The 26,403-nt window shown below is 42.8% G+C and overlaps 1 protein-coding gene across 3 annotated transcripts in view; it reads left to right on the top strand.

Annotated features, from left to right (window-relative positions):
* The window catches only part of PLEKHM3 (pleckstrin homology domain containing M3), a 90,991-nt gene that overhangs the window by 11,379 nt on the left and 53,209 nt on the right, over positions 1 to 26,403 (top strand). For all 3 annotated transcript variants that reach the window (XR_005955572.1, XM_041473003.1, XM_041473002.1), the window contains 3 exons: positions 3,483 to 4,418; positions 16,533 to 16,678; positions 21,515 to 21,708. Coding sequence is in view for 2 of the 3 variants with exons in the window: in XM_041473003.1 (XP_041328937.1) it covers positions 3,483 to 4,418; positions 16,533 to 16,678; positions 21,515 to 21,708 (1,276 nt within the window). In the remaining variant the exon portion in view is untranslated. The remainder of the gene's footprint in view (positions 1 to 3,482; positions 4,419 to 16,532; positions 16,679 to 21,514; positions 21,709 to 26,403) is intronic.

The following is a 26,403-nucleotide window of genomic DNA, read 5'->3' as shown; positions in this document are numbered from 1 at the left end:
GTGGTACCATTTGCTCTCTGAGTAAAAAGGTATTATCTGGCACAGTGCATGTGGAAGAGATAAAGGAGCAGAGCTGTGAGATGTGTGTGTATGTGCAGCATATGAATTCAACCTGTCTCTGCCAGCATCTATTGCCCTGGCCTAAACAATACGAGGCATTTGAATGTTAATCAAGGTGGCTGCTTGTTCTGTCCCAGTTTGAACGAGAGCCATTGGAGCCGATTTCACAGAGCTTGAAGGGAAGGAGTGGGGTGAAGGAGGGAGAGGGGGATGTCTCTGTGAAAGACAGGGAGAGATAGCCTTTCTCTAACTCAACAAAAGACAAGCAAACCTGTGTGTGGATGAAGGAGGGGTGGCTGGGGGAAGGTTATGAGTTGTCTTATTATGGAGAAGCTTGAACAGTCATCTGTACTTGATGGAAGCGAGAGAGATTGCAGTTGGAGCTGCAGAAGCGCTGCCTCCCTGATTGGATTAATAGAAAGGGAAGATGACTCTAGAATGGCTGTCCATTATCTGCACTACAAAGGGATTAGTGTGGGTTTCAGAGAAATTAATGGCTTTTGAGTTAGTGCAGAAATACTAATGAATGTCAGGGCCAGAGATGTACTGTGAACAAAATTGGTTCTCTTTCAGTGTGTCCAGTGTGTGTGCACATCTATCTATTTGGGCTATCAAAGTGTGCTTTTTCTCTACCATTTTGGGTTATAGATTAGGCTTTCAGTTTTCATATTTAGCTGAAATATCCTCGAGTAGTTTATTGATATGCAAGGTACAGTTATGCTGACCTTTTTAGACCTGGTGCCAAAATAGCAATTTTTGAATTTGTTATGGTTTTTGCCATATCTGCAGGAAATCTCTGTAGATGGAGTCCTTTGAGCATGGTGTTAAAAGCAGGCTCCATCCTGAGTATGTGGGTAAATGGGGAAGCTGAGGCTGAGCTGTCAAGGTGAAATCTAAGTGCCTCCTTTTTGTTAAGGTGGCTGCAAGGTAGCATCCTTCCCCCATTTTTAACCCCTGTGAGATTTCTATACCAACATTAAGTATATCGAACAATTAATTTCCGTGTATGTTCATTAAGTTTAACTGGAGCTTGTCTGCTTAATCCTTATAAATCCTTAAAAGCTGGTCTTCGCTGAAGAGCTGGCAAAAACTTTTACACTGTTTCTCTTCTGATTTTTTCTCCTGCCCATAGAAGAAACTGAGAATTAGCTATAGGAGTACTTGCAGCCAAAGGCTGAGCGTCTTCTTAGAATGAAGGTTACCGCCCAAGGTTGCCCCAGTAGGCGTTAGAAGCCCCTGGACAGTAACTAAGTTCCTCAAATAATCAAGAGTCCCTGACTCTCCTTGTGCTCCAGGAGGACAGGCAGACTCACCTCTTATCCAGCAGTGGTGAGAGCAGTTTGGCCAGCAATCTTGGCCATATTAGCTGGGAAGCCCATGGGGATGTAGTTTCTATACTTTTGTTTGGTTTTGTTTCCAAGCTTCATCCAGTCTAGATGTTTCTGTACTCTTAGCTCTGTGTTGCAGACATCCTCAGTATACTCAGAGATGATGTCTAAAGCTTGTTAGAGTGTGGTCTGTTAACATGAGTGTAACTGGTTAAGCTGAGATGCTGGAAATGTTTTATGCCTCCAGCTATCCCTGTTTCAAAGGCTGTCAGCCCCAGGGTGGAAATCTTGAGCAGACCAGTTCTTGTATTGCTGTGGTCTGTAATGCTGTGTGTTAAAGTCAATTGATGCTGATTTTGTTGTGACCTAATTTGCTGGACAGTGGATGAGAAGCTGTTTCCAGGTTGCTACCTTGCTCTTGTGCCAGGAATAGCAGACTCTAAGGGAGATAGACAATTAGAGGCAGAAACCTTTACTTGTGTCTGCTAATTCTGTCACTGTTTGTGAGTCAAGATCCAGCACAGGTACCCTTAGTTGAAGGGTAAAGTAGAACTCAAAAGGGAGTAAGAGTTTGTTCCTCAGGCCTGCGTTGTTTTGGGATGCCAAGTGTTACAGTTTGTATTGCAGTGTAGTAGTGAATGCCTCTGGATTTATACAGGGACGAACAAAAATTGCCTAGACCCACATGCCTAGCCCAAGGTGAAAACGTGAATCTTGCCTGTGGTGGCTGAACTGGTGCAAATCAGATTGGAACAAATTCTGTATGGAAACCTTTTTTTAAAACTCAGAAATGCTTTAGATAATTCCTTTTAAAAGGAATCACCTTTCATCACTTTAGTACTTGGAGTGACTTGTGTATAGCTGGTTTTCTGTAGATGAAGAAGATTCCCTTTGCCTTTGCCTTGGGCTGGGGCTTGTGAAATGGTCTGCTCCAAAGCACCTGAAGTGCTGAGATGCTCCAGGTGTATGTGTTTGAATCCTTCTGGGTAGCCTCTCACTTTTAATTTTTGGTCATGTCTGCTACTCCTGAACCTGATTCTCATAAATCAGCAAAACTCTGGAGTAAACAGAGCTGCACAAAATGTTCTGGTCCCAGGTTGTGCTGAAATGCAGTAGGAAACTGCTGTGTTGGGCGCAGGTCTGCATTCACCATCGGTGCAGGTGCCAGGTGCTGTAGGCAGGGCTGGCAGCAGGGCTGTTCCAGCAGCCCCTCCACAGGACACAGCTGTGCCCATCAGCCACAGGTGGGGCCTCTTTGGCAGAACACATCTCAGGAGGAGCACAGCACTGGCAGCTGTGTCAAGAGCAGCTGAGGGTAGGAGGATGAGAATGTGCTCCAGCCCCTGGGGAGAACGTGGTGGAGCAGGATTTCCCTGCAGGCCCATGTGGAGAATGTGGAGATTTCCTGAAGGAACTGTAGCCACAGAGAGCTCATACAGGGATGCATTTAACCTGAAGGACTGCAGCCCCTGGAGAGGATCATGCTGGAGAAGGGGAAAGGTGTGAGAAGGAAGGAGCAGCAGAGAGGAGCTGACCAGATACCACTATGCCCTTTCCCTCTGAGCTGCTTAAGATGGGGGAGGCAGAGGTGGTGTGTGTGAAAACATGAAGTTGAGCCTGGGAAGGAGCAGGAAAAGAGGGGGTAAGGTGTTTTAATTTTTATGTGTTTTTCACTATCAAAATCTTACTTTAGCTGGAAATAGATTACTTGATAGTATTGTCCTCTTCTGGACTAGGTTCTGGGAGACCTGCAGTGTTTTGTTGCTCTGCTATTATCGTCCTGGATAATTGCTTTCTCAGGAAAATTGCTTTGTTTTTCTGTTCCTCTATTTCTTTGTTTCTTTTCGTAAAGTGTTTTGGTACCTCTGGGTAAAAAAGTGCTGTATTCTCAAAAGTGCTGTATTCTCAAAGTGGCTCAAAAGTAGAGTTAGTGCTTGTGTTTGATAATTATAACCTATTACATGAAGATTCTTTCTGTGATCCTATCTTCAGATGTGCCATGTATGAGTAGGAGAGATGTAGAAGCCAGAATGATGTAGTAATTTGAGACAATTTTAAAAAAATAATCGTAATACTCTATTTTTTTTCCTCCAGAACACAAGACAGTGTTCTCAAATCTTCTGAAGAAGGGATACTTGGAAGTTAGAAGAGACAATGACAGCTACTGGCAAACCTGTTACGCTGAACTGTCTCAGTACAAACTGTACCTCTATTGCTTGGACAGCAGTGGCAACCAGACTCTTCCCACTGTGTATCCACTCATGCGTTTTCAAAGGGTCGCTGTCACCGGTGGCATTGAAACCAAGGTGGTGGACACTGTCCTGTCAGACAGCTCACAGCTACAGCTGAAGGCTGAGTCCTCGTGGGAGACATTGGACTGGGGACAGAAACTTTGGGAAGCGGTACATGCTTCTGGGCCTGCTTTTACAAGACAGCAGGAGAAACTGGAGAATGTGACAAAGCCTGAAAACAACAGTGAACTTTCTCAAACTAATGGATTATTAGAGAAGCCTATGGAGCTCTTCCTATCCATGAATTTGACTGAAAACACTAAAGAGTACCAAAATATTCTGAAATCAGGGACTCTTTACAGGTTAACTGTCCAGAATAACTGGAAGGCATTTACTTTTGTCTTGAACACGTCTTATCTCATGGCATTCCAGCCTGGTAGGCTTGATGAAGATCCCCTGCTGAGCTACAATGTGGATGTGTGCCTGTCAGTCCAGACAGATACTCAGGATGGCTGTGACTCTTGCTTTCAGGTCATTTTTCCCCAGGATGTGCTGCGCCTGCGCGCAGAGACGCGCCAGAGGGCCCAGGAGTGGATGGAGGCACTGAAAGCAGCAGCCAATGCCACTCGAAGTTTAACTCAGAACCCACAGGTCACGCTCAGGAACAAGCCTGGAGATCGGCCCTTTGGAAATGATCTTAGAAAGACCAAGCGCCAGTCTGTGACCACCAGCTTCCTGAGCATCCTGACCACACTGTCTCTAGAGAGAGGGCTCACAGTTCAGAGCTTCAAGTGTGCAGGTGAGCAGCCAGGTTGCAGCATCTGCGCCTACATCCCCTCTACAGGAAAAGAAAATCACTTGAAAGAGCCTGTGTGTGTTTTAGCAGCACAGCTGTTCCCTGCCTCTCACTGTGGCTGGAGTTAGCCTTTCTCTCTGTCATATGTGGAGAAAAACCTATGGGATAGTCAGAGGTTTATCTGCTTTTGATGAGCAGTGCTGAAACATTAGATCCTGCACATACACCACTACATGGGCCAGGGCTGCCTTTCAGGGTGGCTGAGCTGTTTCCTTGATTCAGGACACTGTAAAGGTGGTGCAGAATCAAAGGGGTTTGAATTCATTTTGTTGTCTGACTCGAGTCCTATAGGCAAGATCATGTTTTTATCCAGTTTGGGAAGGAAGTGAAAATAGAAAGGATGTGTCTGAATGCAGTACATTGTCCTTTTACTTTAGCAAGGGTACCTGTGTGGAGCAAATTTGGGCACCTTATGCCTAAACTATAGTATCTGACTTGCTTTAGTTACACTCACTTAGAAATTGTCAGTTCAAGCAGAAACAGCTCTTTTGGAGACTTTTTCTCTTGTATTATGGGAGCTGTGGTGGTCGTGCCTCTTCTCCGTACTGCTTTGGGGTGTGGTCCTTATGTTGCTCTGGAACCACACATGACTCTAGGGAGTATCAGTTTGGGCCCTAGAAGTACTGGGCTGCCCTCAAAATTGTCTGTGGGTGCAGTTGGGTTTGTCCTTCTCTGGTAGCCATCTGCAGGTCATGTTCCTGCTCACCTCTCCATAGTGCATGGAATCCACCTTGGCAGCTGGAGCATCGTGAAGGTTGGCATCACTGCAGTTAATGATTTGGTCACAGTATTTGGGCTTCTGCCTGAATTCAGCTCTGTTCTTGGCCCTCTGTTCTTGTTTCTTCATACATTTGTATGACTTGATTTAATTTGTTTTATATTTGGTTTAATCTTCTGACTGAGGTTCAGGAGAGTTTCAAGTGAATGTTTTCAATTACCTCCTCTAAAATAGGATCAGGCCCTGGGATGGCAACAAAATACATGTCTCCAATGTGAAACAGATTTTAGTTTTGCTTTATGTAGTATGGGAGCAGACTTTTCTCTGGGAAAGCGTGGATTCCCTCTCCCAAACGTGAGATGATTAATATCCACTCACTCATGCATTCCCCACAAAAATAAGGTGCTCTGACCAGGGTTGCATGATGTCTTTTCCTGATACACCTGAGGCATTCTCAATACTCCTATGGTCTCCTTTTAGTCTGCCAAACTGAACATGTTCTTGTGGAGAGAAACTCCTCTTGAGTTGTGGCAGGTCTGTGGGAAGTTGGTCACTGGGATTCTCTGTCCCCGAGGATGGGGATTCACAGCACTTTCTGTAGGAGCGAGTCCGTTGCCATTCCTGAGACCCTTAGGGCCGGCTGGAGCTTGGAGCTGTTACCATGGTGCAGAGAAAGAAATCATTTTAGTTATAACTGGGAGAAACTGGGGAAACTTGTTTGGCTCAGTAAAGTTTGTGCTGAGGAGGCACACGGGCAGGCTGAGCCTCTCTCCTTGTTCCTCGCTCCCTGCAGGCAGTTGTGCCGTTCAGCATGGGCTGCTGTTTAACCTGAGGGGCCTGCTGTTGGTAATTACGGCTTGCAGGCATTGAGAGCGCTTTTCCCCAGGGCTGCTGGGAGGGGTAAGCTTGGAGAAAGATGAGGAGGGGGGAGGAAGAAAAGTTTTGCTGTGAATTCTTCAGCCATTTAGTGCAAATTCCTGTAATTACCGTCTTTGTGTCCTGTCCCAATGGCACATAATACAGCAGAAGCCTTTCCTAATTGAGACCTTACAGGAGGTACAAATCCCTCCTTTGTTCAGCCTGACAAATTAGTGCCAGAAAGTGGCAAGGTCCGAGTGGGAATCAAAGGCAAGCAACACAAAGATGGAACTTACGGCTACAGTAATAACCCTCTCTAGTCCTGCAGGGGTGGGAGGGAAGGAAAAGTAATGACCAATGAAAAATGAAGGGTTTTTTTGTTATAAATTCCCTTGACATGACAGCACCTCAGGGCTGCTTTATTTATTTAGGAAAAGCGATTAAATAGTAATACAACAGGGCAGACCATTGTCTCTCGAGCTACCCCCCTTCCTGCAGACCCCTGCTGCCTTGGCTAATTGATTGACAATGAACCTCTGATAAAGAAGGTTGCTGGGAGGACCTGATGGGGACAGGCTTTTTAAAATTTATTTTCTCTTTGCAGTCTTTGTGGGGGTCCCCTCCCCGTTTGGTTTTTTTTTTTTTTTTTCCCCCTGTTTGAAATGCTCTCGGCATCCCCTTTTCCTTTTCTCCCTCAGTAAAAGCTTTTTAAGGAATTGGTCCCAGACAAACAGCTGATACTCACAAGCAGGTAGGGAAGAATGTGAATGTCTGTGCCTCGCTATTGACAGGTTTATCTTGGAGTCTGGCTAGCACTTTTCAACTCGTGATATAAGCCAGGGCAGTGGTGTCAGATGTAGTCATGGGGCAGGGAGGACCAAGTGTTGATACCCTGGAGTCAGAAGGGCAGTTGGAAAAAAATTCTCTTTTGCTTGATCAGCAGACACGAAAGCTTTTCTCCACATTTCTAACTCTGTTTTACTGCAGAGGGCAGGGCATTACTTGTTGTAATTTGAAAAAAAAAATGAATGAACAGGCCACTGATTAGCAGTGGAGAGGCAGGGAGTTTATAAACCCTTTTAGTTTTGTGGCCATTATATTTTTGGCTTAGAGAAAGGCATCTAGGGAAAGGTAGGCATTTCTCCTGGAGGAGCTCTCCTGGAGGTCTGTAAGGAGCAAATACCCCCAGGTGCCCTTCACTATCGTTATTTCTTTGTCATGTGGCATCACTTTTCTATAGATGGGGAAGACAAATGGCCTTTGCCCTTGCCTCCTGTTTTTGCATAGCTCCTGTTCTTTTCATGGCTCTCTTCTGTTTCACCTTTTGTTTTCTTTCTCTCCGTCCTTTATTAAAACAGATATTTTTTCCAGAGAAGTCAGTTGTGTCTTCCAGGAACTCTGTTACTTAGACAGCAAGTCGTAATGGATGTGGGAATTTCTGCCTCTGGAAAATGTGCTCTGCACGCTTCCATTTGTCTGTGTGGCTTTCCCTGCTCCTCTCCTAGGGTGCCTTCTGTCTTTTCCTCCCTGCTTCTCCATGTCTCCTCACTTGCCAAAACGATAAATACTGCTATTAGGGCTTGAATGAGTTGGCTGGCTGAGCTAAGCACTAGGTGCAGAGAAGCCGGGGTTAGTAAATGTGCTATTTCCTGAGCTTGCAGCCCTGGCAAATGAAGCAGCAGGTGGAGAGCTGTTGTCTTTCAAGGAATCATTCCGCACCTAGTGCTGTGATCCTGTGTGTTGCTGGGGGACAGCCCAGTGCAACATGCACGGGTCATGCAACCTCTGCTCTATCTCAACCCCTTGGTCTGGACTCAGTCCCTACTGCAGTAAAAATAAAATTCCTGGGTTTTCCCCCCCCTTAGTGAAAATAAAGTATTTCCTAATAGATTGCAAGCCAACAAGTGTAATTTTAAAACAAAACAAAATAGTCATGTGCAATGTCAACTTTGTTCAGCATCTCAAAAAGCCTTACAGTTGAAACTTCTCAAATACAGATAGTTGAGAAGCATCCTTGAATTTAGCAAATACTTAGTGAACTGTCATTACACCCAACACTTACTTGTAGCATGTCACTGAAATAAAAATGCTAGAGGATAAACCTAGAAAATGCAGCACAATAATAAAATACCATAAGGTCCTTTGGAAGGTTTTTAGCACTCTTGTCACATTTTAGTTCTCAATAACCATTGTTCTCACCTGTCCAGGGCTTTTAGGATTGTGCTTTTTCTAAGTGCTGTATTTGTTTTGTGCTTGGTTTCATTTCAATTGATCTCTTTCTTCCAAGGCTTCAGCAGCGTTTTACCTTCCCTGTATTTGAGACTCTGTAAAATCCCCTAGGAATGTTTTGTACTGTAAAGGTTTCATTGTTTAGGTATCTTCACTTCAGGCTTTAGTCTTCTAGTGTTCTGTGTGACTTTCAGGCCCTATTTCTATTCATTTAAAAGTAAAACTTCCACTGCTAGCAGTAGGATTTCTAAACCACCTGAGCAGAAAAATGCATGGTCTAAGTTAGTATTTGGAAAATACACCATGTATAAACAAGGTCACTGACTTGTTGGGAGGAGTGGGGGGAGAGTTTCCAAACAAGGGTGACTGGAATTTGTGTGGCAGGGAGCACTTTATTTGCAGTGGACCTACATGTTTCAAAACATGAGTTTGCTGGGCCACAGTGCTTCACCGTATGACAGCTCATTTTGGACAAAGATAGGAAGGTACCACATAGTTGAGTTGATTAAACCTGTTTATCAGTGATCAGTTATGATCACAGAGGCCATTTAATCTTCATTGATGAGTTCCTCAGCGCAGTTCTAGGATGGCATGACTAGAGGAAGTGACAGTGAAAGCTATCAGCTTTGTCTGGTAGAAGTTGGGTCCTTCACCCTCCTGGGATTTGGCTGGCACCTCCACAGAGTGAGATTTTTGTCTTCATGGGATTTCATTTGGAGTTGGCCTGCTGCTGCCTGGAAGTGCAGTTTAGATAAGTACTTGATCAGTTCTGTGCCTGTTCTGTGCCCTAATGTGCACTTTGCAATTAGCTGGTGTTTAAGTGACTTCTTTGTCTCAGCCCTGCAAGAGGAACTGCTGATACAACTGTCTTTGCTGATAAATCTGCATATTCCCCCTGGCAGCCTTGAAGGGTGCCTTTTCTGCCTCTGTGGGGATAGGTGACCCCATTGCTCTAATCTGCCCCTGCCAACAGCTCTGCAGGTTTTTGGTATGTGCTAATTTATTGTCCTGTTGTAAGCTCAGTTCTGCTGGGTGTGAACGTGTCTCTACTGTAAGCATAGGCTGTCCTTGGTTATGCCTTGTTTCTTTCTGGCTTGTGGGTGCCAAAGAACTCTTGGTTGTCTGGGGACCTTTTTGGTCCATTTGTTGTCTGAAACTAGTCTTGAGGGATCTTTTGGCATAGAGTTTAAAGAAAAGAGTGCCCAAACCAGGCAGACTAAATGTCCAAGTCTCACCTTTGTTGAGATGGAAAAAAGCTACATCTGGACAAAAGGAGGTATTTTTCAGACCTGAAAATTCCCAGCACTTATACATCACCCCCACACCCCCACAGTTATTCTCTGGAGAACTCAGAGTTTCTTCATGAAACTCAGAGTTTCTTTCTCATGTGCAAGAGAGAGCTTTATTTGTTGGGCTAGCATCTTTTAAATCAGTCAGTCCAGCTTTTGCTACTAAAGACTTTACCTTCCCAGAAAGGCACAGGCATCAGCACAGCACTTTCTCTGCAGTTGCAATTTATACCAGGTTCCTGAGTTGGTTTGGGCCATGGCCGTTAACCTTTGCTTTCTTAGGAAACTAAATTATGTTCCAATGCTGTTTGCTCAGTTTTACTCCTGCCCATAACATTTGGGTCTACCTGAATATTCTAACAAAATTTGATGCAGGAGAAGAGGTAGCAAAGATGTGTGCATCTCGGACGTGTCACGGAAGCCAGCATCACAGGGAGCCCCTCCTAATGCTGCTCTGGAAAAAAAATCCTGTGAAGTGTACTGTGCATTTGTTTGGCATCAGAATGTCCTTGCAGATGTGCAGCCTTGAGGGACAAACACTGAAGGAAAATGGCTGCTTTAGGGTCCACTGCTGCAAAACTAAGGCATTTGTGTGTGTGTTGGCAAGGCTCTTCCTCTTCTGTCACATGCCAAAGCAGTGTATTATTGCAAAACTATTGCATGTGGATCAAATCAGGGGCAACGTAAAAGAAATTACAGAACAAACCAGAGGCCACCTGCTAGGAAGGATTTAGGTTCTGTCTGGCCTTCTGCAACATCTATAGTCTCTGACATGTACCTGTGTTGTCTAAATCTGGATAGTTCATATACCCAAGGCAGTGCTGTGGTAGTGATGAGTGACCAAGAAGAAATTCAGCCAAATAGCCTTGGTAAAAATATGTAACCACACTTACTGCACAGTTGTTCCTTCTGTTAAAAGGAGGTACAAAACCAGTTGTGTATTCAAACAGAAACAGAGCTGGTTATTTCTAGGTATGCTGATGCTGTATCAAATAAATGAAACTTGGCAAAGCAGGTAGCCTTCAGTGTAAGGCAAAGAGCGAGCAGTGCAGGGGTAAGTGGTCTTCATACTAACTGCAGAGCAGAAATGAAAACTGGGTTAAGTAGAGACTCATTTTGCTAAATGGCCTGGCTGAGGGTGCTGGCACCAGTGTTTGCACTGATCACACAAATTGCTGGCCTGCTCTGTTCTCTGCTCTGCCTTCTCAGTATGTAGAACCAAACATGAATGTAATTGACTGTGTAAGTGGGAATGCCATTATTAATTATGCTTACATTATCTCCTGACTTCTAGCTGTCAGGTAGGCTTCAAGAGCTGGCCCAGAGAATGTTCAGTTCCCATTCCTGATCCAAGAGAAGAATTACTGAATCCTACCAATAAGTCATTCCATGGTAGATCCCATTTCCTTCTGTCAGGGGACAGTTCAGAGTCTCAACAAAGCACCAGATACTGCAGAGAGTAATCCTGCAGAGAATAATAAGGGTATGGGGAAAAGAATACCAGATTAGTTTGAGGTGTATGGTATTATACCTGAGCACTGTTGTCCTGCAAACACAGGGAAAGGGTTGGAAAATGTGCAATAGGAGAATGCAAACTGGCCATGTGTTAAAAGGGTCACAAACAACAGCTTATGTGTAAAGTATGTCTTCAAAGCTGTTTGTAATTTCCTCAGAGCATATTCTCTGGGAAGAATATAACTTTATATTCTTATAACTTTGCCACCTCTTAGAATTTGACACAAAAGGTAAAAGAACATATCTTCTGATGACACTCAGGTGGGGAAATCCAAGCACATAAAAAATTAGTTTCCAAATGTATAGTTTTGTTGCTTGTCATTTGACACAGCTAGGATTTTAGTTCTCATTTAGTGATGAGATGTTACTCTTGACTTAGATATGTGAAATGCAAGCTTACACTTTGACTTTTAAGTTTTGGTGTTATATTTGCAGGCTTAACTACTATTGGTTTTACGGGGAAGGCAGAATTCAGCTGTAAGCTGCAGCATGCTGTATGCTGTCTTCTACAAAGGACATGTACAATACAGGCATGCAGAATGTTGTGTATGCACCCATATGTGCTATCACCTGACTTGTTTCCAGCATGGGGTTTTTTCCTTGATTGTTCATCTTTGCGGAGAAAGTCACATCTCTGTGTGTTCAGCATGACTGATGTGAAGGGTTTTAATCACCTCACCTACCCCCAGCCATCTAAATATTGGATGTCTACACCAATCCTATCTTTGCTGATTGAAGAAAGACTGGGTGCCTAGGAGAGCTGCTCTGAAGCTGGGTGCCTGTGAGACATCTCCAGTAGGGTGGGATGGGTCACTGTCTGGAGTCACAGCCCAGAGCCACCAAGCCTGTGCTGGTAGGCTAAGTCAGCTGAGCTGGAATGTGTAAGACAGGAAAGACAGGCATTGTACCTTCAAATGATGCTAAGGAAGGTGGAAAGTCTGTTATTTTAGCACTTAGTCCTGAGCTATAGCTGATAGTCAAGGTTTCCATTGACTTGGAATAGCTGGGCCATCCTTTGGAGTCAACTGGGGATGCGTGAACCCTTCCTTATTTCTGGAGAAGCTGATCTAGTTTATAATTAAAGTGGGATGTGTACATTGCTGACATGATAGGAGTTTTATATGTTGCTTAGGTAATTATAACTTGATAGGGTGAAACCCACATGGTTTCAACAGAGATTTTTTTTTTTTTTACTTTAATCTGTTAAGGTTTTGTTGCCTTTTTTTTTTAAGTTCATAAGAAGCTCACAGAAAATGTAGGTAAGGTGAGTAGTGTCAGACTTTGCTTGGAGGTTTATAAGTTTTTAATTATTTAGTTGAAAAAAAATTGCTCTAGAAAGTAATTGTGGGAAAAGGACAAAGTGTAATGCAAACCTGGGTAGGCATAAGAGAGAACTGAGTTGGATTGTTAGTGTATCTTCCTTGTGAGTTTGAGTTTTCCTGTGGTGGAGTGAGTTGGAATAGATGCACGGGAGTGAAGGTAAGCAACTGAAGTAATTCTCACCTTATGTCTGTTTGTGCTGAGCTGATAGAGCAATGTTGTGTGTCTGATCTACTGAAAATTTGTTGCTATGCTCCTTCTGCTTAGTCTGCTTTATGCCTTTATCAAGCTGAAAGCCTTTTGAAGTCTGTGGATCATTTTCTTTTCTTTGTATTGTATGTTGTTTCTAAATGAATTAGCTTCTGAGCTAATCTGTCACAGATTTAATTATGGCACACAATCACAAGGGACTTGCTTTTTCCTGTTACTGAGCAAGGAACTTTATTGAATAAGGAAAACAGTTGTGTACTTGATTCTAATTTGGTCTTTCACTTTCACTGTGGAGGTACTCCAGTCTTTTCTTGCTAAAAGATTAAAGAGAAAGGTATCTGGATAAAAAGGATAGTTGTGTGTGTCTTCCTTGACCACAAGAGTATGCAGCAACCTGAAAGTGGTGTTTTCCATGTTTCAGAGAAGAGAAATTGTGTTCAGAGGTCTTGGATTCCTCCTCCATACTAGACTACCACCTTAAGTCAAGGAGAGAGTTTTGTTGCAACTTTTTAACCTCACCTTCTGTACTATTTTCTTCCTGAAGGCTTTGCACTTGGACATGAGCCTCTTGATGTTGATACTCCTGCTCTGCTCACAGACATGTTGAGAGAGATTCATCAGTGCCCAAGTGCACTTTCTTGCTGCTATTTTTTCTAACCCCTATTTTCTTTCCTTGATTCCAAGGCTGTTTTGTTGTATTTTCCATGATGAAAGGTTTGGGATGATTCCTTCACTCTCTTTGCTAACAGTACACCTTACAGCTACACTTCTTCCCTCTGTAGCTTGCTCTGTAACATTCTTTAGGGAGGGATGATCTCTTTGCATTAAGCTCCAGGTTTGCCAGACCTTTGTACAGATGTTATATAGATAATATTCTGTGTGAGCATTAGGAATAGGTGAGAGCGGTTTGGTGAAAGTTCTGCTGCTTTTTTCTCCCATCCTGTGCAAGGTGCTTTCTCTAGTTATGTAGGCAATTAAGTGTTTTCTCTGCAAACATGGTCCCTTTCCAAACCCTAAACTATATCTGTTGAATTGTATTATCAGTCTTGGAGGTGGCAGCTACATCTGATTGTCCTGCTGGGAGAGGTGCTCAAGAGTTTTAAGCCAGGAACCAGCACTAGCTTTGCTTCTGGTAAACATCATGGCAAGTTGATATACCTGAATGCCCAGGTGCAGGATTTCCAAGGTCATTAGGCCAATGACTATTCCTTCTTTTTCTTCTTTCTCTTCTTTCTCTCTCATTCTTGATCTATTTTTTTCCATCTAAAAAAAACAAAGTAGCATAAGTGGTCTATGCCACAGAAATATGTTTGTCACACTACACCACTTTGAACTGCATAACATCAAAGAAAATCAGTGCTTTGATAACTTGATTTGAAAGGGTTGTAGAAATAGCCATCATTATGAATCACAACAGAGAGGAATGGAAAAGATGGTGATTTTCAAACAGCAAAGCTTGGAAAGTAGGGGAAGATGTAAAGTGGATGCCACTGCCACATTATCATCTAACAAACCCCAGTTACACAACTGTTATGAAGCTTTGCAGAACATATTTTCTTGAGGATACGAAGAGGAATGAAAAGTACTAGGTGTAAAGAGGAAATGCAGGCTCAGGAAAGGGTTGTAACGAGGGAGAAAGCAATGCATGCTGCTTGGGTATGGATTTCTTCCACTTCCTTCTCTTCCTAAAACCACCCTTTCTGAAGATGAAGGGGATCCAAGATTGCTTGCTGAGACTCCCCTCACCCTGAAAGGAGACTTCAGTTCTTATGGGTTGAATATAGGGAAGAGGAGAGAAGCTCCCCAGCATTTCTGTGCTTTGTCACTCCTCTCCTGAGAAAACTGTCTCCATGGACTGGATTGAGTTTCTGGCTCCAGGAGGCTGCAAGCAATTAAGCCTTAAAGTGGTTAATTCTCAACTGCAAATGTTTTAATCTAGAATTTTGGCAGGTCAAATTGGACTTTTGCTTATTCTTACCTTCAGTCTAACAGACAGGAGTTAGGGCGTTAAGACAAGGTAGCAGCCAGTGGAATGCATGGTGCTAGTTAGGTGAAATCAGTGTGTCCTGTCCCATCCTCATCCCCAGACAAGTGCTGGGTAGTGGGGAATGTCTAGAAGGTTTCAATGATATTGAGTTGGGAGACTATTTGCATTCAGAGACAGCTTTACCACTAGAACTTCATTAATACTTATGCTCTGGTTTTATGAAGAGTAAAGGAGAAGATATGAACAGAACTATTTCTTTTATCAACTGACCAGTTTATATGTTTGCTTCTTCCAAGAAACTGCATGTCCTTTCTTAAAAAAAAAAAAAAAGGGAAGAGGGAGATGGAAACAGGACATGTCCCACACTGATTCACTTGGTAGTGTGTATTGGATTGGATTATTTTGTATTTCAGAGAATCAGTAGCCAAATGGCTCTGGAGCGTGAAAGAGGCGGAAATGAGCTAATTGTGTTGGTTAGGTTATTCTAATGATTTTTATTAGAGCAGAGGGGGACATCATTTGTGATATCATTTGATGTGGGAAAGGAGGAGCTCAGTTTATGCCTAGAATAGCTGACCTGCAGTATTTCCTCAAATCAGTGTAACTTCTACTGTGGAGAAAAGATGCTTTCAGCTGAAGAAGTCACGTAATTACACTAAATTAAATTAATTATATTGACAAAAGCAATCAGTCAGTTGACTTACATCTGAAAAACTCTGTTTAACCAATGCTTTTGCAGTAAAAGTGATGTACAAAGATTCTGCTACTCAGTATTTCTAACCAGCTACAGCAGAGACCATCTGAGCATACAGCATGTGCCAGAGTGGAGCTCTGATGCTCCGGCTGAAACTATAAATGTCATGTGGGGACACTGGCATTTGAAGGAAAAGCAGAAATTATGTCATGTGTGCTGTGTCTGGAGGTGTTGTTAACAACCACAGACATCTTGATGTACCTTACACAAACATTTTTAGCCTTACTTCCTGGGCAGGTTGTTTAATGTGACTGTGCTGTCTGTCTTCAGCCATCCACTCTAATATCATATGAACCTTCTGATTCATTTTAGTCACTGTTGAAAGACAGAAGTGTCAAATATGTTGAGTTTTTATGTGTTTTGTGAAAACAGGTGGTCAGGTGAAGGAGATCTCTGCATTAGTTCTTTCTAACTAAAGCAGCAGCTTTTGAATACATTGTTTTTCCCCAGGGAGTCCATGCAAGAGGGCATGGGAAGAGGCAAGGGATCTAGCTGTGAAAAAAGTGTCAAGCAGACCTCAAACCTTGTAAGACACAGAGTAATGCAATTGTAAGGAAAAAAAAAAACCCTGCTGGAAACTAAGCTGTGTCACTACTGCTAGTCAAGAACTACTCGTTGTCAGTGTGACTGCTGCTCAGTTATTATTCATGATCTGACTGTGGTTTGCCTCAGCTGTGCTAATTCTGTGGCTGAGTCTTACCTGCCAAGACAGCATCCCTTCTGGCTGTCAGCGGGAGCTGGCTTGCACTCCTGCAGGCAGGCAATGCTGGCCCGTTCTCTTGTGGGGAAAATGGGAGCTCTCTGGAGCAAGCACACAGTAGAATGTGGCCTATCTAAGCTTCAGGCCATGGTTTTCAGATGGCCATGGCTTTTAAATGCCCAGTGTCTCACAAGCAAGTCTTCTGCCTTTGTTTCTTGGGAAGTGCTAACTATCTTTTGCCTGCTGTTTGAATTCTTTGTCGCCGACGCCCAAGTTAGCGTGTGCTTTTTTAGTGCTAGTTCAAGAATACTGATATTTATTTATCGATTTTTTTATGGAATGAGAAATGTCTTTAGGGTAAAATAAATAAAATACTAGAAGGATCTCAAATGGAGGAATACTTTTCTGACTCCATCCTGAATGTGTATCTCTGGCTTGGTGTACAAACCCAGACTTTTGCTCCTCTCTTTTCTCTAGGCTGTCAGCGCTCCATAGGTTTGTCCAATGGGAAAGCCAAGGTGTGCAGCTACAGTGGATGGTATTACTGCAGCACCTGCCATGTGGATGACAACTTCCTTATCCCTGCACGGCTGGTTCATAACTGGGACACTTCCAAATACAAGGTAATCTCCCTGCAGCCTGGAGTGCTAGCAAGTGAACTGAATTGCTGATAGAAACACAACAGCCTGAAGGTTGCAGGCATTGACTGCTAATACTGTTTCCTTTGTCCCTTTTGACAAAATGAGCCACTCTCTCTCAACAAGACATGTTTTCATCAGTTTCCTTGGCCAGATCTAAGGTGCTCCTCCACTGGAGCAGCCATGCTCCTCCTTCTGGGTGGCCCTGGGTGGCATCTTTTTCATCATTGCTTATCTGGCTATTCAAGGGGCAGGGAGAGGTAGCACACAACAGCAGCTCTAATTCTTAGAGTTACTGGAACCTTGAGGAGTACCTGTTTCATGACCACCAGTGACTAAGGATTGGCATAGATTACTGATGGATGCTAAATTGGAAATGCGTATAGGAAACTGGCTTACCAAATGCAATGTTTGTGGGCCCAGTGTGTCCTGTCTCACAAGTGCAATGTTTGTGAGGCCCAGTGTGTCCTGTCTCTCGGCATGAGCATTTTGAGGACACTAGAAGGACATTGCTGCAGCACTTGATTGAACCAAAGAGATGAAAGTAACATAACAAGAAAATTCTACAGTTGTTCACTTGCCACACAAAAGCTTTTCTAAAACTTTTTTAATCTGCTATTTGCTGTTGCCTCGGTGGCTGGTTGCGAGATAGGGGGACACTGATTACACACCTCAAAGCATTATACCAGCAAACACAGTAACAGTGTTGTTTTGCCATCTCAGGCAGTATATGCTGAAAGAATAACAAACTCATAAGGAATCCAGACCATGCTAGAGCTTCAGACCTAGCAGCCACTGTTAGGAGAGGCTGTTTGATGTTTTGTGTCTGCAAATATTATTATTATGTGCTATTTGAAAAGGGAAAAAATAACCAGTAAATGCCCTATTAGAGGAAGAGCAGGTCTCTTGAAGAAAATTTGTCAGATGGGGAGATTATTAACAGGTAGCCAGAGCCTGCTATCAGGAAAATTACAGTCTTGCTCTGTGAAATGCAAGATTCTTCAAAGTTGCAAAGCTCCAAGATGTGGAGACAAAAAGCCCTCCTATGCCTAGAAGTTAGGAATATTTAAAAGTTCATTTTTTTGGATCTTTTACCAAGGACTAAACTTGCTACCGCATGGTAGTATAAGCAGACCTGATATGGGGCTAGTGGATAGTAAGGCAAAGACCTCATATCAAGCTGTCAGTAATACTGACAGGAAAATTAACTGGGTTTTTTTCTAAACCTGCAGCATAAAAACTATACTCTAGTCTGTTTCCTGTGGTATAGGCAGCTGAGGCACAAAAAGAAGCAGGACTTTAAAGCTTAAGCATTCATTGAAAACTTAATCTAGTGTCATCTCACTGTAACAGTGAGAAATTTTGTTTTGCACTTTTTGTAGACAGAACAGGTGTGAGGTGCCTTGGAAACACAAGCAAATTCTGTGCAGCTGCTTTACCTGTCTTTTTGTGAAAGTGCTCAGAGAGCTGAATTTAAGAAAGTAATGCAATCCCTCAGGTAGGAAAAAACATGATCATCCCCAACTAATAGAGCAGGAGCTAGGGCAGGGAGGGAAGGTGAAGATAAGCACTCTGCCCTGCCCCTTGTAGGTAGCACAGCTCTGCCTGAAAGTGGAGCTTCTGCAGAAGGGGACGTGCTCCTGGCTGTACTTCTGGCTGCACACCCCAAAGAGGTCCTGCAGGAAATAAACACGTACCACATTTGATGGTCAGGACTGAGAGGATTCAGGACTGAGCGCTCCAGAATTCAAAAGCTTCTTTGTTTTACACAGTCTGAAATGTGTCTGTAAGTCCACCAAATTGGAAGCAAAATTGAATGGAGGGTTTGCAAATCTGCATTCCTTTCCACTGCCACCTATTCCCCACCTCCTCAGTTGTTTCTGGGGTCTGTCCTGTCTCTGGTAAAGCAAGCACCAAAAAGTACTGTAGGGCATGAGCTTTTACAGTGTAACTGGGCATGTTTCTCTTTTTATGTTACATGAGCTCAGCATCTGAGCAGCAGCTGTAAAATAAGCTGTGGCATCAATTAAGTTTGGAAATGGAGAGATTCTTGTCTGCATTTGGCAAGATGGGTCATGAAAATCAGAAACAATGAACCTCTCTAGAGCTGTCTCTTCCCATACCCAGGATCCTGAAAAACAACAATGCACTTAACATCTGGTAGCACATGGGTAGGAAAAGAGAAATCTTCTTGGCTGCAATAGGAGGTCTTTGAAAGGACTTGGCAGTTAGACATATTTCTTCTGTCAAACCAAAGCTGCAGCTCAGTCTCTAGGTTTGCTTTTTCCCCCATGTCTCTTACTGTTTTCATATTTGTATTTTTCATGTGTTTATGTGAAGACAAAAGAAAAGAGGCAGTTTTGTGAGCACCAGGTTTGCTTTTTCCCCCATGTCTCTACTGTTTTCATATTTTCATGTGTTTATGTGAAGACAAAAGAAAAGAGGCAGTTTTGTGAGCACTCTTTCTTTCTTTTGCTTAGGCCAAGTGTTTTCCCTGTTTGCGTGCAAAGCCCACTAAATGTTGCAGTTTGTTTCAGGTGGCTTTCAGCCTGCACAAAGTGCCAAACACAGTAGGAAATGAACTCCCTGTACCAGAAGGTTTCAGGAGAAGCTGACTTATGGTAAATTGAATTTTGACTGTTAGTTTGCAGGCTTTAGAAAGGTCTGGAAATGTTAGCATCCATCCTTTTATGACATTTAAAGCTGAAACCCTGTTGCGCTTTGCATCTTCTCACTCCTTCTGGCTGATTTAATAGGATTGTTTTACTGCTCAGTAAAACTGGGGGACTGTGAGTATGCTAGGATATATACTAAAGTATTGAATTACTGTGAATGCCCAACCCTTCCTGTTTCGAGACTGTGTTTCAGCCTCTTGTAGCACTGCTGTGTTGGGCAATGTGAGTTAATGTTTTACAAGATGTGTGTGCCTGTGTCAGCCATGCTGAGTGGACTGACACCTGTCAGCCAGTGATGCTGGGCAAAGCTACTTTTCCTGCAATCAGCACTCCATGGTTGCATTGTATTGGCAAGGAGAGGGAAGGGTTTGCTTTGCCCTTCTCTTCTTAAGGGCTGCATTCAGACCAAACAGCACCAGTGCTGCAGAGTAGTGCTTGGTCACCATAGTGCATGCATATGGCAGGGTCACCCAGGGGCCCTCAGTTGTGGCTTCTCTTTGTTTCTGTGCTCCTAATGCCTCAGGAGAGATGCCCAATGTGGAGTACTGGTGTGAGTGCAGTATTTGGACAGGAACCACCCTCCAATTCCTAAGACAGCAGGGCAGGTGCATGAGGAGCCCATCAGCTCAGCAGAGGCTTAAAGCAAAGAGATGGACAAAGAACTGAGCACCTGGTCCTCCTGGTGGGAGGAGCTAGTCACTGTGCCAAGCATTCACACACCTCCTTGGGAATCATGGAATAAGTGCTTTAATTTGCTCATTGGTGGGAGAGGACTAATAATTACTATAGATACAGAAGTTGCCAAGGGATTGCTGAGATATTGCAGTCATTGGTTAATGATTGTAAAAACAGGTTGTTTAACTGCAGTTTTTTAATGCACTGTAATAAGTATAATAAAATATCAGTGTTGCTAGTGTTAAAAAACTTGACGAATTTGGAGTTTATAGAATTTTGTTCTGCAAAATCCGAGGTGCTTGTGTTGCACTGTTAGCTCTGATTCCACTCAGATGGCACAGTTCTTTGTACATGCAGGATATTTAAAAAAAAAAAAACCAAAGAAAAATTAAGTTAGTGAAGTGTTTAATATAAATAGGTGGGATATTTAATACAGCTTCAGGGCCTGGGAAACCTGTAGAGTTATGGTCTGCTGTATTTAAAATTGCACATCTTGTTATCTGTGTAGTTATTGATGGAAGGCTGGCCTTGGCATATTTCTTAGATTTGTATTAAATGTTGTGAAAAGGTTACATCTGGAGCTAGCTTCCCCTGTCAGTAGCTAGTTGCTTGTGCTGGTTTTGGAAGTGGTGCTATTTATAAGGCTATTTATTGTTCTTACATACAACACCAGGAGGGAAATAACTTCCTAAATCTCAAGAGGCTGTGGCGTGTGTGCCCTTTCTACTTTTGTTAGCCTAACTCATCCCTCCCTTGTCTCAGTGTAAACATTGACTTAGAGGTCCAGGAGGACTAATTGAATTGTGGAACCAGTATGATTTCTGTAGCAGAGTTTCAGGTGATTTGCAGCTCATTTCATGTAATCCCATCTTCTCTTTTCCAGCTGTGATAAAATGCAGAAATCAGGAATGAGAGGGAATTTGGCCTTTTCACTTAAGGACCAAGAGTCCCATTCATTTATCAAGATTACAGTAGCTTTTTGCAGGAGATAAAACAGGGCACTATTATGAAAAATGTGTGAAAAACTTCTTGCAGATAGAACTTTGGGAGTAATACTAATAAGAGTCACTTTTATTTATCTGTATTTTAAAAAGCACAACAACCTACCTTTTGCAAAAAAGAAAACAGTGAACAAACATAAAAATATTAGCAGAGAAGAAACTGGTTATTCAGATTTTAGACTTTAAAAAAATCTAGTAAGCTTATATTACTGTGCAGAAAACCATATGTGACTGCAGATATCACTGTACTTCGGGCAAGTAGCTGTCTCATACATTCAGTTTTGAAGGGCTTGATGAAGTTTGACTTGGCTATAAGCAGAGAGAGTTGGATCTCTCTAAATTCTGTCTCCATTTTTAATTGTTAACAGACGAAGTTTTCAGATGCATAGAATAGCTGACAGATCACAATGGGGGAGATCTGCTTAAAAAGAGTTTGGAGAAATGCCTAACTAAACTGCTTTATTTTTTAGGTATCGAAGCAAGCCAAAGAGTTCCTGGAATATGTTTATGAAGAGCCATTAATTGATATCCAGCAGGAAAATCCCATGTTGTACAATCATGTTGAACCTCTGGCAACTGTTGTCCGCCTGAGACAGCAGCTGAAATCCCTGCGAGCCTACTTGTTCAGCTGCAGGGCAGCAGTGGCTGAAGATCTGCGTAGAAGGTAAGAGCTACAGCCAGCCTGCTGCACAAGGATGGAGTTTCCTTGGCGTGTTGCCTCTCCTGCTGCCTGTTTTGTTTTCTCTCACACTCTGGTTCTGAAGGCATTACCCATTTAGAAAGATGCTGCGCTGTATCTGACTTCCCTGGGAAGCTAGGTTATCCTCTGCTGAAGAAAATTATGTTTTAGGGTCTGAATGTCTGAAGTTGTTGTTGACAGCTATTAGCCCTGGTTCATCACACACTGTGGTGAGCATCTTTTACTCCTCCTCAGGCTTTCTGGCTGTGGGTGAGTATTTTCAGTCAGATCTGCTACCTCGTGCCCCCTGCCATGGCATCGCAGTGAGGTAGCCACTGCTGGGACCTTTGAAACACCTCACAGTGTGGCAAAGCATGAGGAGGGCCAGAGCCAACCATCTTTGCAGCACTTCTGCTCTCCTCTGTGGTATGAGCTCAGCCAAAGGCAGAGGCCACTGTAGTCCCCTGGCACGAGACCCAGCACATGATTTATGCTGGTCTCTTGCTCAGCCAGTGTCCATGACATAGCTGCACTGAATGTTTTGTTTATTGGCAAACACATGATCACAGCACAGCAAAAGGTGTTTCATACTGAGTTTGCTGTGGTGAAAATAGGAGTTTTATAAAAGGTGAACTTCATTTTAGAAGTGCTGTATCTTAGTCCATTCAATTGCTGCTGCATTTTTCTAACAAGTTAAAAATGAACCATTTTCTTAAAATAGTCAAGCCGCTGTTGTAATCTTAAAAAGGCCAAGTAGTTTTTGGTGTGGATCTCCAAAAGAGATGGGAAGATGTTTCTGCCCGTGCCGTACTGTGAAGTGAGTGGCTCTGGGGACATGCAGCTGACCTGATGGATCTGTAAGCATTTGTATACCCCAGTTTTTAAGACAAGATTTCAAGTAGGAAAGCCACTGCTTTGAAATTGTGAGCTGCCAAAGGGCAGGGAAGCAGGTGACATCAGTGACTGTATTTTGAACGTGGTGTTCTAGGGACCTGAATTCTTTGAAACGGAGAGGAGACTGCATTGGTGTCTTTATCCCAGATAAGGAGAGCTGGGCTGCAATAACCTATGTCATTGCTTTGATGAACTACTTAGAACAAGTTGCAGAAGGATACAATAACAGGTTTATGGAGAGCATTGCACTGTGGGTTAATATGTGTTTGTATGTTACTACTCAATTCCTATTATTTGCTAGGGCAGCTTACAGCATTTTAAAAACTAGGATGGCTTTCTTTTATTCCAGAGGATTGTATTTTCTTGCAGAGCTGGTTTTCTATGCCATCCTCTTCAATAAAACTAAAAGGAAGATAAGATTTTTGAGGGTTGTTCAGAAAAAGTAGAAGAAAGGAAATTATGCTTTATGATTAGTATTGAAAAAAGTAATTCTTTTAGTAAAATAGAAGGAGGCAAGGAACTCAATGGGCTTGGGTAAGACAGTAAAAGAAGAGAGTTCAAAGGAGGCCTAACATAACAGTCAATTGACTAGAGATAAAAAAGGGATGAGGGAAAGGCAGGAAAAGGAGTTTCAAATAAGGAAGAAATCTCAGGAAATTGAGTTAATTAAGAAATCAGGACAAAAGAGGAACAATCCAAAATTGGGAGTTGACAATTGCTAAGGAAATAGAAGAGAGAATGGACAAAATGTATGACAGAAATGTGAGCATGCTCTTTTCTTGGAGCAGACAGGAGAGAGAAGACATCTCTGTGTCAAAAGGAAACAGCTAGAAGGAAAAACGGGGAAACAATGCTCCTGATGCTCCTTTTTCTACCATCTCCAATTAAAGCTGTGTGATGAAGAGAAGGGCCCCGGCCCAAGAAAGGCTTGTTTTTGTACTGGGGAAGCATCTCCAGTTCGATAGGACTTGCTACAAGTGTAAAAGCCCCCGAAGGAATGTACACTACACACCTTAGAGTCTGGCTCCCTCTTGGTTTGTGAAGTCTCCATTGAGATGATTTTGGTGCTCAGTTGTTCTCCAGATGTCACCTAAGAGGTGTGCGGAGATGAGAAGGAAGTTCTTTTCCCATAAGGATTTATTCCTTGCACAAAATGCTCCCAATGGCTTTGTTGCCTTCATCTAGTATCCCAGTGTGCAGATGTTCACTACCAATGTGATGACTTTATAGAGCACAGATGAAAAGTAAACAAAGAAAAGATGTGGTTTTAAATTTTCCTTTGGCTCATCCCAGGAGCAAGTTGCAAGAAAAGGAGGAGTTTAAACAATATGGTGAGACAGCATTCCTAAATTTAGTACTGTTTCCTAATTAAAAGTGAAAGATGAAGAGAGAGAATCCAGTTATCTGTTCTCCTCTGAAAACATTCTTCTTCTGCTTAGTCTTCACCTTAGTATGTGAATAACTATTAATCACAAGAGAGTGAACACAGCATCTTGAAGACCTGTCAGACCCATATAAACAGACTGAAACAAACTGTTAATATTGCTGTCTACAGAGAACTAAAAACAGACTGATTAATTGTATTGGCACTTTGCTGCCTCTGGGACACTGATAGAGCCTGCCTTATTAGGGAAAAGCAGATCACTCTGAGGTTTCTTTTATTAATACTATTTGCATTATCATCTACTTTAAATCTATACCTTGCTCTTCAGCCCAGATCACAAAATGAAGATGGCAATGAAGTTGGAAACTCTTGGTGTCCTCTGTGAAGACAAAACTGTTTACAATGCTTACAGTCACTTTTTCTGAAGAATTCCAGATGGCTATAAACCAGGTTAGCTCAGGATCTAGTTAGCTTAAATGTGGAAATGTTATTTATAATGTTTGGTGTGCCTAGATAGGTACTTTGAGAACTTTGAAACTTGGCATCTAGCAGGGAACTCAGGACTGAAACCACATTGTGAACCTTGAAGATGCAAGTGACAAAGTAGAACAAAAGGAAGAAGAAAAGGAAGGAAGGAAAAGACAGAAGAAATCCTTAAAGTAGCTAGAAGGCTCACAGTAAAAATGGTCATTGTCAGTTATAGTGATTTATTCTCACCTATTGCTCCACTGGATTCTACACTTTGATATTTGCAGGGGGAAAAAAATAAGGAACGTGGACTTGACTGGGAGGTGAAATAAGGCCCTCCACCAGCACGTATGAGCAGGGTTCCTCTGATATTAGCCAGATGAGATTCCCAACCTGTTGCTAAGCTCCCTGTTTTACAAGGGATGTTGTTATGCCTAGTTAGCTGTAACTGTCACCTCAGTATTGCAACACATCATTTGCCTCAAACGTCTTTACTGAACAAGTTCTCACTTGTTTTTGTTGCCTTGCTCATGTGGATACTGTTCAGGCAAAGGCATACAGGGCTGAAACCTAGAGCCAGCACAGAATTAGTACAAGTGGAGCTGTAGAGATCCCACCACCACCTGCAGATGGTGTATGAATGGCCCAGACAAACCAAGATGGAGTCAATAAAATGGGTGGCTGGGAAGGAAACAGAATCTCTGAGTCCATTAAATAATTAGGGTATTCTATGAGACTGTGCTGTGTGATGCAGGTTCTGTTCTGGGTTTGCATTGTTCTTGTCATGATTGAAGATTCTTCAAGTCAAGGAACTGGCAGAATGATTTTAGGGGTAGTTTTCAGATGCCTGCATATCTACTGTAGAGTGGGGTAACCTAGGCCAACCTTGGAGCTCCATCTGGAGAGCCCTCTGGGCTCTCTGCTCTCTCAGCTGTACATCAAAACTTGCAGTTCAGGTGCTGCTAGCCCAGATACTTTAGACAGATGGCAGTGACACAAGGTAAGTGTTTTGCAGCAGATTCCCCTATGGATTAGTGCTTGTTGTAGTGCCCAGGTTCTGTAAATAAATCTGAATGGGGGTGAGAAACTGTATGGAAAAACTTCCCTCTTGTTACTCATCTTGGTCTGGTACCATTTGTCTGTCAGCTCCAGAACAGCAATACATCAGTTTTACCCCAGCAAAACTCCAGTGCTAGATGCATCACTTAGCAGGCTCTAGTTTGGTCTTCCTGTGTAGCAGCAGGAGGTTAAAGGTACACCTCCAGTACTGCCGACCCATGGTCTTGGCTGAGCCTGCTGCTCTGTCAGCACGAGGTGGAACAAGCCCAGGTGCAGTTATGCTGAACAATAGAGTCCTGTCACTTCCTACAGTGAGGCCTTAGACATAACACTTCTGACACAGGAATAGATTACTTTCAAAATATTTGTGTGGCAATTGGGGAATCTGTCTAAACACATCACAGGAATACTGATTGATCTAATGCAATCATTATACCTCCAAATACCTCCTGTATGTGAAGCTGGGGCTATGTCATCTTTCAGACCAGGGACAACAGAAGGTCATTAAGTCATGTCCAGACTGTCAAAGGAGACTCTCAATTTTCTTTGCAATGTTTAGACCATTTGGGGAGTGGAAAATTCCAAAGCAGGATTCTGAAAGCAGTAAACTGCAAAAAGAAAGTTTGAGCAGGGAAGAAACAGAAGGATGTGGTTTCAGGGCTCTGAGATAATGGCAACACCAACAGAAGAAGAAAATTTGTTGCATGGGTGGTTGGAAAGAGGGTGAGAGAGAAAATCATTCAAAGAGGATATCTACATATTCTTACAGGAACCAGTGTTAAGACCAAACAACAACCCAAAGTGAGGAAAGGTGAGAAAATAAATGCTGAGAAGTATGCACAAGCCATTTGTTTATTTAGATCCTGCATGCCTGT

The sequence above is a fragment of the Pyrgilauda ruficollis genome, unplaced genomic scaffold (assembly GCF_017590135.1).
Source record: "Pyrgilauda ruficollis isolate IOZ18807 unplaced genomic scaffold, ASM1759013v1 scaffold3, whole genome shotgun sequence".
In the NCBI taxonomy this organism is placed as follows: domain Eukaryota; kingdom Metazoa; phylum Chordata; class Aves; order Passeriformes; family Passeridae; genus Pyrgilauda; species Pyrgilauda ruficollis.
This window is presented reverse-complemented; position numbering and strand designations above follow the sequence as displayed.